General features: G+C 47.4%; 1 protein-coding gene across 6 annotated transcripts in view; it reads right to left on the bottom strand.

The window, feature by feature from the left end:
• The window catches only part of NOL4L (nucleolar protein 4 like), a gene marked incomplete at its 5' end in the record, with an annotated part of 134,794 nt that overhangs the window by 21,245 nt on the left and 101,296 nt on the right, over nt 1-12,253 (bottom strand). For all 6 annotated transcript variants that reach the window (XM_081916827.1, XM_081916828.1, XM_081916829.1 and 3 more), the window contains one exon: nt 11,533-11,674. In XM_081916827.1, coding sequence (XP_081772953.1) covers nt 11,533-11,674 — 142 coding nt within the window. The remainder of the gene's footprint in view (nt 1-11,532; nt 11,675-12,253) is intronic.

The raw sequence follows: 12,253 nt of genomic DNA, 5'->3' as shown, positions 1-12,253 counted from the left end.
ATCGCAGTCCATTGTGTAATTTACTTTGCTTCCATCCATCAGGAAACTTTCCGAGTAAATGTGCTCCATTTACATCATTTATGCTGAATTTAGAATCACCTGAGCGCTGAATATGCATGTTGCCTGCTGCTTGTATTAAGAGTAAGTTTCCCACCACAATCATCAGGAGCAGAGGGGAGGTCTTGACTCAGCCCAAGAGGAACAGCAACTGCTGCTTCTCCAGAAGGGCGGGAGGCCCCCTCCCAGCCCCAGCCCCTTCCAGGCCTTGGGAGGTTCAACTTTGCCTTTTCATTTGTTGGGGGGGGGGGAATTGAACACTCATGCTCTCTGGGGAAAGACAGACCTGCAACTGCAGCAAGGAACTGTGTGGTTCGTATTTCAGGACCTCAAAGAATTTCAGTCTGGGTCTCGCTGGGATGAATCCATGTTTGGATACCCAACACTGGCATCTACAGTAGTTAAAGAACCCGGCCATTTATGTGGCGCTTCCTTCCCCTAGATCAGTCATTGTTCCTGCCCCCTACCCACCACCACAGACCACCATTGTGTGCAACGGATCGTCCCCACTGTTTGTCCCCAAAGAACCTGCCTTAATAGGTATTACGCCATTTCTGTTGCTCTTTTGCGCATTTTTACATTCCCTTAATTTTTCTTCCCCGAAAAAGTTTGTCCTTTTTTATTTTTTAAGTAAAACCCGTCGAGTGTCATTTGCCACTCTGCACATGCACCAATTCTAATAACACTTGACATGAAATGGTCAAAGTTAAGCAGCAGCATGAAATGCCACAGGTTGGGGGGTGCAGTTTAAGAGGAGGAGGAACGAGACGGTGTGCTGGGCCAGGAAACAGCAAGTCAACTGACAGGAGGCAGGAGGTACTCCAGAGCATCCTTCTTGGAGAGAGATGGCTTTGGCACAATTACCCATGCCCTCGCAACAGTCAGGCTAGATCAACACCAGGGCTTTTTTCCAGCTGGGACTCCCTGGAACTCAGTTCCAGCACTGGAGAGCCAGTGTGGTGTGGTGGTTAAGAGCGGTGGACTCGTAATCTGGTGAGCCGGGTTCGCTTCCCTGCTCCTCCACCTGCAGCTGCTGGGTGACCTTGGGCTAGTCACACTTCTCTGAAGTCTCTCAGCCCCACTCACCTCACAGAGTGTTTGTTGTGGGGGAGGAAGGGAAAGGAGATTGTGAGCCGCTTTGAGACTCCTTCGGGTAGTGATAAAGCGGGATATCAAATCCAAACTTTTCTCCTTCTTAGGTAGATGCCATTGCCATTATAAGAGAACCAGGGAGGTGTTCACAGTAGTTCCGGCACCTCTCTTTCAAGAAAAGAAAAAAGTGCTGCTCAATACTGTATATGGGTGGTGCTCTTCAAAGCATCTGGAAACCACAACTGGTACAAAATACAGCAACTAAGTTGCCAGGCTGTGCTCGACTCTTGCGAATATATCATACCATGCTGAAAGATCTCAACTGGACACCAGCTATTTTGCATGCTCAACTGAAGGCACTAGACTTCAGCTTTCAAGCCCCATGAGCCATGGGACCAGGATATGTGAAGGACCCTCCAAATGCATTTGCTTGTCAGCTAAGATCTTCAGAAGCCCCTCCATCTTCAGAGATTGCCTAAGGGAGAGGAGCCGTTTCCATGGTGACACCTTTTAGGGGTCAGGTGAAGTCCATTCTGCTCACCTAGGCTTCCAAAAGTCCAACAGGCTTTTATGCTAAGTGGCCTCTCCTTTTTTAATAAGCTGGCCTCCAATTTATGTATTTTTAATTACTGGCTACAAATAACGAATCTGATGCTTGATTCGTTATTAGCTTGTTGTTGTTTTTTACTGATTTTAACGCTTTGTTGCTTTTATTGTTATGGTACTATTTTTGTCAGCTACCTTGAAACTTCTGTAAACAGCAGGATATAAATTCTTTAAAACTAGGGTGCTACCCAGGGCAAAGGGCATCACCCCAAGAACGCACCTGGCAACTGGGCATAAAAAGATCTTCATAAGAATAACCTGCAGGATCAGGCCAATGACCCATTATGCCCTGCATCCTGTGCTCACAGGGACCTACCAAATACCTATGGGAAGCCTGCAAGCAGCGCATGAGCGCAACAGCACTCTGCCCACTTGTGAGTTAGGACATAGACATTATGGCTGGTAGCCACTGATGGCTGGGTCCTCCATGAATTTGGGAGCCAGTTCCACAGCATAACTAAGCGCTGCTCCTCAGTTGTGGTGTTCCCAAGGCTCTGTTCCTCGGCAGAGGACTTGGTGAGTGCACCATTCTCCCTTGGGAAGCAGAGGCCACAAGGACCACTGCGTGAAGTGACATTGCCTTCCAGAGGTCAGGAGTGCCGGATGCTGATCTACACACATTCTCCCAATCCTTGCATCACCTGACACGAACTCTACCTGCTCTGTTGATGACAAAGCCTTTTTCCCAATGCCTTTTAGCTTACCCTTCTGTGCCAAATCCATTAGCACTAATTGGCTCCCTTCTGCCATTCTGGAGGTTTATAAGCATCTTGCAGCAGGATGACACCCAGCCAAAGACTTCCAGGCAGTAGCAGCAAAAGAGGGGCGGGGAGAGACTTGAGTCACCTTTTGCTTGGTTTGGGTCATCTATTGTTCTCAAAGGCTGCATAAAAACTGTGTTGTAGCCAACGTTAGCCTTACTCAAGAGTAAGACCCGCTGAAATTAAAAGGCATGACTAACTTAGGCCCATCACTGGGTCAACTCTGAGCATAACTTAGTGCAGTGTTTCCCAACCTTGGGCCTCCAGCTGTTTTTGAACTACAATTCCCATCATCCCTGACCACTGGTCTTGCTAGCTAGGGATGATGGGAGTTGTAGGCCAAAAACATCTGGAGGCACAAGGTTGGGAAACACTGACTTAGTGGATACAACTCTATAGCTGTATTGACGGGCTGCCAATACTTGTAACTCACAGCTTTTTGTTCATTTTCTTCCTCTGGTTTTGCAGGGAACTCTGGCACTTCAAGCATGGGACCTCCACCTCCGCAGGAGCATGCCCCCTCTGGATACAAGGGGCCGAGGCATTGTTGTCGTTGTTGTTTAGTTGTTTAGTCGTGTCCGACTCTTCGTGATCCCATGGACCAGAGCACGCCAGGCACTCCTGTCTTCCACTGCCTCCCGCAGTTTGGTCAAACTCATGCTGGTATCTTCAAGAACACTGTCCAATCATCTCGTCCTCTGTCGTCTCCTTCTCCTTGTGCCCTCCATCTTTCCCAACATCAGGGTCTTTTCCATGGAGTCTTCTCTTCTCATGAGGTGGCCAAAGTCTTGGAGCCTCAGCTTCAGGATCTGTCCTTCCAGTGAGCACTCAGGGCTGATTTCCTTCAGAATGGAGAGGTTTGATCTCCTTGCAGTCCATGGGACTCTCAAGAGTCTCCTCCAGCACCACAGTTCAAAAGCATCTATTCTCCAGTGATCAGCCTTCTTTATGGTCCAGCTCTCACTTCCATACATCACTACTGGGAAAACCATAGCTTTAACTCTACGGACCTTTGTTGGCAAGGTGATGTCTCTGCTTTTCAATATGCTGTCTAGGTTTGTCATTGCTTTTCGCCCAAGAAGCAGGCATCTTTCAATTTCGTGGCTGCTGCCACCATCTGCAGTGATCATGGAGCCCAAGAAAGTAAAATCTCTCGCTGCCTCCATTTCTTCCCCTTCTATTTGCCAGGAGGTGATGGGACCAGTGGCCATGATCTTCGTTTTTTTTATGTTGAGCTTCAAACCATATTTTGCGCTCTCCTCTTTCACCCTCATTAAAAGGTTCTTTAATTCCTCCTCACTTTCTGCCATCAATGTTGTGTCATCTGCATATCTGAGGTTGTTGATATTTCTTGAAAGCAATCTTAATTCCGGCCAAGGCATGCCCTGCCACGATTAGAAGAAGGATGCCCTGCTAGATGCACCCTAGATCTAATCCAGAGGGACCCTTTCTTACTTTGATCACATACCCACTCCAGCCAACATTTTCCCCTTTTCCTGCTCTCAGTGCCTTATTGGGGAAGAGCACAAAGAAGGAATCCATCTGTGAACCATCTAACCTGCTGAGAAGACTCCACCCCAAATGCTCCAAACTGTGTCAAACTGTACTTAAAGTAGGTGGTTGTGAATGGCACTCAATGGCATTTCACTTTTCAGTGTCCCCGCTTTGGAGTTCTGTCACAAGAGCAATATCTACTTGGTTTCTGAACATGAGGTGGATTTTTTTCTTGGAACTTATCCTGGTGAGAGGAGGGGAGAGGAAATGTAAAAGGTGTCCCAGGTGGGAAGAGCAGGCTAAATGGTTTCTGAACAAGACAGACCACTCTTCATGAAAGTGTATTAAGATTATTTCCGTTAGTGTGGAGTTGGTATAGGGCATGCAAATATCCAGCCCTTTTTGAGTCCGATGGGTGGGGATGAGAGGAATGTGCTTCAGGAATGTATTGGTTTCATTCTGAATTCTGCTTCTACTAAATTAGACTGACATGGGAGACATGCTTTATACAGCTCCTTGTGAGAAATCTGTGGAGGCTGTTTTCAGGGGTTTGTGTGTGTGTGTGTTGTCGTATTGGTAATGATAGGTGATTGAATTTAATTATGTTTTAATTGTTTGAAAGCCAGTTTTATTATGCATGGCCTTATTGTTACCAGTTACTTCTTTACATTGAATTGTTTTAATGAAATGAATTGTATTAATGGCAATTATTACATGAATTATTATTAAATTGTTTTATATGCTTCTGATTTTATGAATGTTGCTTTATTATTCTTGTCACTTAATTTGTCATAACGCAACTCGAGAGCAATTTTACTGAGCAAACATTGCGTATAAGTAAATATGATTGATTTGATGTACCTGGGAAATGAATGTGGCCTGAGCTAAGCAGACAACAGGCCATGCTGGCTGGAGGTGATGGGAGTTGGAGTCGAACATCATTTGGATGGCCAGAGGTTTGCCAGCCCAGCCATAATTAACTAGGAGAGGAATTACATACAGTATTGCTTTGTAAATCTACTGAAACAGTACAAGTCACTGAAATATCAGGTTAGATCCCTCATGGCACTCTCCACCCAGAAAGGAGCTGTAATCCAAGACACCTGGAGGGCACCAGGTTGGGGAAGGCCGGGCAAGATGAGCCAATGGCCCAACTCGCCACTCTGCGGTGACTCTCCAAAGTTTTCCCCTGCCAGGTTCCATCACTGCATGCAAAGTATCTGCTGAATCACTGAACTTCAGGGCCCTTAAGAGTACTCAGCAACAGAAACACTGCATACCTAATGACCTCTTTTGCACATCTGTATATTCTGGCACAATTTTCAGGGCACCTACTACATAGATTTTAATTAAAATTTTGTGAACACACAAGCACTTAACTGCATCTATAATATTTTTAAAAGAAGAAAGGGGGGGTGAGACACCAGCTGTGCAACATTACTGCCCTGCCAGTCAAGAGCATTTTCTTTCTTTTCTTCAGGAGTGAAACTGACTGGATCAAAAGCTGTTTACCATCCAGACTACTCAGTTTCACCCTCCCTACACTGGCACAGGGATGGGAAAACCCGAGGCTCTCCCAGCGCTGCCGGACTACAACTCCCATGATCCCTGACAACAGGCCATGCTGGCTGGAGGTGATGGGAGTTGGAGTACAACAGTATTTGGATGGCCAGAGGTTTGCCAGCCCAGCCATAGTTAACTAGGAGAGGAATTAAGCAGGCTTCTCTCCCTGCCCTCTGAAGAGGCAGACCACTCCAAGTAACAACACCAAGTGAATCAGTTTCACTGGCAGAGGACATAGCGCAGCTAGCAACAGACAGCATACCATACCAGGGGAAATGATTAATAAGAATTATGAACCAACTGTGAACTTCCCCCAGGAACTGCATATGCACATGCATACATGGGTGTGAAGGGTGCTTGTGTCACAAGCACTGGTCATCAGGAGCTTTTTCTTGCTGCAGCCTGAGCTGTACCAAAAGGCTGAAGAACATTTCCCCACATAACTCTCCCTTAGGAGAAAAACAGGGGTGCTATGTGTTTCAAGGGCAGCGATGGCAACAGCCCTTCAGAACATTCTGAAGTCATTTCCCTGCAATTTGAGTTCCCTGCTATTAACTATTGAGGTTTATTTCTCTTAAGACAGCGATGGAGTGTGTTCTGTTGCGGGCAATCTTGGTCGGGGGTCGCACATATCTGTGGAGCAGGGTCAGAGGCAAAAGTGGGCAGAGCAATGGGAGTGAGTTTGTACACCCTTGCAAAAGTCAAATGTTCCCCCCTCTCTCCATCCCTCCATGCAGAAAGGGGCCTCAACGCCGTTCAGAGCCACATTCCAACCAGACAAAAGCAATGGAGGATGCAGAGCATCTTGTGGCCTTCGGAGAGTCAAGAGGGCAGACACTCGTGGGCCACATTTTGCTCCTGAGACTGAGGTTCTATGCCACTTTTCTAAGATTTTGATCCTGCTTACTAATTCTCATTGGACTTTCAAGGCAGCTCACATTAATTCTATATTTCATTATAATTGCCATCAATAAAATCCAAAGGTGTTTTAATTCCCAATACGTTTTTTGTACAAACTTTTCTTGCACTCCTTGACACCTAACCATTGACTTACTTCTAGTAGGTTTACCCACACAACCCCCTGAGAATGAGAGATGTTGCTATTGTGCCCCTCTGGCAGATGGAGAACTGAGGCAGATCCTTGAGCTCATACAATCCCACATGACAGCGGAAGTGAGACTCAAGCTCTGCTTCCCCAGTACCAACACCAATTCTCCATCTACCAGCCCAGCCAACAAGTACCAAAGTGCAAGGCCTCGTAGCGATTTCAGGACACCAGCACCTCTCCAAACCTGAAACTGAACCCTGACAGCTGCTGCCCAGGCTCTTCCTCTCAAAACCATACCTTCTCCTTTGTGTTATTGCTTCCTACATTGTAGGGGGTTGGACTAGATGACCCTCAAGGTCCCTTACAACTCTTTTGTTGTTGTTGTTTAGTCAGAATCTTGACATTCTTTGGTGAAACTTACGCATGTCTCCACCTCCAAACTTTGCATGCAAAAGGTCCCAGTTCAATCTCTGGCTGATAGAGATCCCTGTCTGAAAGCCCAGAGAACTGCTGCCAGTCTCATAGACAATACTGAGCTAGATGGACCAATCATACGATTCAGTATAAGGCAGCTATCATCCTAGATTTTATGAGCAAATTGAATAACTAGGCTGAGTGCTTAGGAAATACAAAATGCAAGAGGTATGTATACAGTGTTCCCCTCTCTCTCCAAGAGGTGTGTATACAGTGGTACCTTGGTTTGCATACGTTTTGGATTACAAACACGTCAAACCCAGAAGTGCACGTCCCAGTTTTCAAACTTTTTTTGAATTACAACCCATTTTTCCCCCAATTACGAACAAAAAAATTTTGGGAGGCCCTATTGGCGAAAGCACGCCTTGGGTTACAACCTGTTTTGGCTTACAAACAGACCTCCAGAACGGATTATGGTTGTAAACCAAGGTACCAGTGTATTTGTTTCTGCTGGGCCTGCAAAATCGTTTACCCAGTTGCTTTTTTGCCACTACAAAGTGAGGTTCTCCTGATACATCTCAGTTAAGAGAGCAATCCTAACTGCAGCTGGGGAGTGCATGCTAGCAAGGATGGAAAGTATGTGTGGGGTGGTGGAAAGTCTCAGCTAGTTACTGCTGCAGCTCTAGGCTGGTGCAGAAGGGCCCAGATCCGGCAGAAAGACCCTCTGAGAAAGCTTCCAAGGGGCACTGTAACACCATCCCAATGCGCATTCATCTCCTATCCATCATACACCCTTTCCCCAGAACATACCTTCTCCTATGAAGCATTCTGAACACTTATTTCCAAATAAATCCCATAAAACTCAAACAGATCCACTTCCAACTAGATGCACATAGGACTGAATTGCTGACCCCTGTTCTCTGACAGTTGTAGAGGAAGATAAGCAAAGTCCCTGTAGTTACACTGGAGTTCGAGGGTCTTCAAAGTCCAGTGAAGCTGCAGAGCCCCCCCCCCCCCATTTCAAGATTCAGACTTGGAGCTGGACTGGTTTTGGCACTTGCCTATTGAGGCACTCAGAGTGCCTCTGCTGCCAAGTGTCAAAGCAGCCACCTGAAGAGCTGAGTGGGAAGGGTGGGTTTTTGTTTTGGCACTAAGCAGCAAGGGCACTCTGAGTGTGATTCAACCAAAGAGCACCAAAAAAGGAAAGCACCAGCCTTCCTCTCCAGCTCCCATCAGCTGTACTGTGCAGTCTGAAGCTCAGCCCAGCTGTGGAGGATGGTCCCTGCATCCCCCTCAACTCCAGGCTGGAGAGGAGAGACACCTTCACCAAAGGGCAGTGGGATGCTTGCCATGGTGGCAGGCAGATTTCTGACTCACTGGATCAATTATCTTTGTTCTGAGCCAGGACCCATTGAGCCCAGTAAGCCTCCAGATTTTGTTGCTACTTGTGGCTGCACAAATGGGAGAGGCTGTCAAGCATCTTGCAGGCCATCACGATGGGCTGCACTGTTCAGTAGGGTTGCTCACAAACTGGGCAGGCTTATCCTGACAGCTCCCAACGGCTTGTTAGTTAGTTAGCTTGATCAGTTTCCAAACAACAGCAGTTCTCTGGATGACGCCCCCAAAAGAAGCAAATTCTGCTCGAAAGTTTCCCAAGGTGTTAAGAGACCTTAAGGACACCTACCAGCCTTTCGTCAAAGGTGGAGACTTTGCAACAAGCTCTCTGTGTGCATAGACGGAGAAAGGAACAAGGCCCCAATGCCCTGCTCCCATGGGCCCTGCTAGAGAGTGTGCTAGGACAATGGCCCTTTCTTGCTTTAAACATAGGGAGGTTTTTCTTCCTACCCCACCCCGTCTCAGAGCAGCACAAGGGAGCTCTGGGTGCTCTCTGGGACCAGGCAATTCCTCTCGGGCTCCTCCAGCTGCCTCTGTGCAGAGGCCTCTGGGGACAATGAAGGATTCAAGCTCTCCAAGAAACCAGAACAAGAGTCAATCCAAATGCCATGGAGATGAACTTTGACCCAAACTCCTCGACTTCCACCCCCTTATTTACTCTCAAAAGCTAACAAGTTCTGCAGAGTTAACACAACACCTCCCCTTCCCAGCTAGCCTCCTCCCATGCATCCCACACAGCTCAACTTTGACCCCTCTTAATTACCTGCGCTCCCCTCCCCAGGGAGATTAACCTCCACTTCCACTCACACTTTTTCCTCCCATTCAAGCTACAACCAGCTGCAAGCCCTGCGTGGCACGAGATCTCTCTACACGGCCCTCGACTTCGGCACCTATTCTAGTTGGAGGAACGTTCCGCAGCAGAGCTAGTCATGTTCAAGATCCTGCAAGTATTGTTCAGCCCTGACTGTTGCCAGGATGGCTGGGGAGTCACAAGGGTGGGAAAGGCAGAAGCACCCACAAGATTCCACCTGCGGGGAAAATGCCAGTCATGTCTCCCACCTGTGCTCATAACAAGTCGAAGACGGAGAGGACCTCGCAGGATGGTTTCTTCTAAGACATTTTCTTATTTGGCCAAGCAACTGAACTGACAACAGGGCAGGGGAGCAGTAGTTTTTGTTTCAAGACCTTGCAACAATGAAAGAAACATCATTGTAGAATATGTTCTCTATGCTCTGAAGAGATTTTTTTAAAATTCTCATATATATTTTTTAGATCTTAGGGCTTGTTACTTATTAACCCAATCCCTACAATATGTTGAACACCATCAGATTTTTCTAGTCCTCTGCCAGGCCACTATTCTATCTAGAAGAGTTTTGCCATTTGGAACCAGATGATATTTTTTTCCATGCTGTTAGAAACAGCAGTCATGGGGAACTAAGGATTGGGAGCTCACTGGGATGGATGAGCCCCTTCGCCTGTGTAATTCTCTGGTGTGGGTGTGTGCCTATTTGAGCCGGAAAGTGTCGTTGCAGTAAGTGGCACCTTTGGGAGTAGGACATTTTTGTTGGTGAAACGGTGTAGCAGAAGGATTGAAGCCCCTTTCCTGCAAGCCACTCTCCCAATCTAGCTTCTACGTCTCCCTCCCTCTTTCTCTAAATCTGGCAAATATACTGCCCGTCACAACGCATTTCCTGTCATCCACACACTATGCACTGCACCATGGCACACAACGGACTGTTGTCTAACACCACCCTTAAAGGGAGAACTCCTTGCAGGGAGAACTCCTTCTCAGTAGCTCCTTAAGAGGCTTTCCAAAGGCTCGATTGCAGCATCATTCTCCCACAGGCTCATTAACCAAAAGGAACTACTTTATACCGAGTCAGGCCATTAGTCCACCAAGCCTTTTTCTGCCAACCCTGATGGGAAGCAGCTCTCCAGGATCTGAGAGAGGTCTTTCCTAGCTGTGCTATGTGAGGTTCTGTAGAGATGACAGGGGCTTTGCATGCAAGTCATGTGCTCCACCCTTGAGCTATGGGTACCACTTAAATGTGGAATCACTGCATTCCACTTTCTCTCAAGAAGTGCTGGTTCCAGTCACCAGGCATAACAATCCCAGAACTGTCCACAACCACAACAGGGATGGCCATTGTGTGGGCTGATTCTATTCTCCAGGCAAATTTGGGGGTATGAACAATCGAGGGGTGGACACCTCTCCCACCCCCCGCTCCCCACCCCACAGTCAGCTGGATCCTGTAAGATGGCATCACTTTGGAGTAAAGGAATATGAACTTGGACAGCATGAAGTCACCAAACAGAGGAGGAGCCAAGGGTCAAATGTGCATCCTGAATGATTCCCTGACCAGTCAAAGTCAGCAGTAGTCTTTTGCTGGAGGCAGCACAATGCAACAAATCCACACGCTGGTTCGTAATTTTGCTTTCTTAACAAATGAAAGGAGTTATGAACACTTTCAGGGCCTCACCTAGCTGCTATTCCAGGTTTACGCAATGACTTTAGACTATGTACATGAGGAGAAAAACAAAGTAGCCCTGAGGTGGCGGATTAGGGTACCATTTCAGGCTGCAGGTGGGAGAAATCTTGTTCCTAATGCTCTCCTGCATATAATGCTCTTTCTGCTGCACATTGGGTTTTCTACTTGCAGAGGGATTTTTAAATGTGGGGAAAGCATTAAGAAATGGCGCGCGCAAACACACACACCCCATGTTTGAATCCTGAGCTCGCACAGTCCACTCTCATCGCCACCTCATTCTATTGCACATGTGGACCAAGTTTTAATTCAGAAAGAAACAGTGGGGAGGGCACATATCACTGGGATGCCTGCCTCTCTCTCAAGGCACCGCAAGACAAGAGTTGCTGAGCTGCCACCAGAGAGAGACTGCAAGCATGGCCTCCATCACTGGCCTGGAGTTCTTTACAACCTGCACATGGCAAAGAGCACTAATTACATCAAGAGATGCATAATTAGAACTTTTGACAGAAGGATCCAAAGGGCCAAAGAGCATAATAATTTATGCACTGTGTACATTATAAAAAACAGTTTTGAAAAATACCCCTCACCCCAGATGGCATTAATGGGCACTCACCATCCTCCTGGCTGTGGATGTTCTGCGGGCTGCGCATCCCTTCCTCCTGGCTAGGACTCAAACTGGAGTTAAGATGCTGGTCAGCTGACATCCATGTGGAGTCACTCATATCAAAGTCCTCACTGCTCACGGATGTCTCATCCTAGAGGGGAGCAAGAAAGGGTTAAAAGATAAACCAAAGGGAGGGGTGAGGGTGATTCCGCCTTTCTACCAGCCCTCAACCACCCACTCTTCTCTCCCCACCCCTAAATCCTGGCCCCTGACTTCCCCAGCACAGCCCATTTCCCACTGAGGCTTCCTGTTTGAAGATGTGAAGATGACGAATGACAGAGAGCTTAATTAAGGGCAATTAGGCAAGGCCTGCTTCCAGGGACAGATTGCTTTTGCCCTGCCTGACATCCACCTCCCCGTGGCAGAGAGCTGCCTGCACCAGCCTGGCTATACGAGCCATGCAGATGGGGCAAAGCTTGCGCATACTGGCAGGTTAGCTGCTAGAAGCAGGTAGCAGACAATGGAACGCTTGTAGGAACTTGGCATGGAAAAAACAAGCTGCTGTGGTTGGAGCCTAGTATACATACCAGAACCAGGAGATCCTGTATCCTGGATATTATTCATAGTCCCCTTGGCAGCATCTCTCTGCCATCGCCCCCGCCAGGGGACACAACATTCATGTCTAAGTCTTATCTTGTTTATCCTTCCAACAATCCCAGGAGGTAGATTA

The sequence above is a fragment of the Podarcis melisellensis genome (genome assembly GCF_964234715.1).
Source record: "Podarcis melisellensis genome assembly, chromosome: 6".
Taxonomy (NCBI): domain Eukaryota; kingdom Metazoa; phylum Chordata; class Lepidosauria; order Squamata; family Lacertidae; genus Podarcis; species Podarcis melisellensis.
This window is presented reverse-complemented; position numbering and strand designations above follow the sequence as displayed.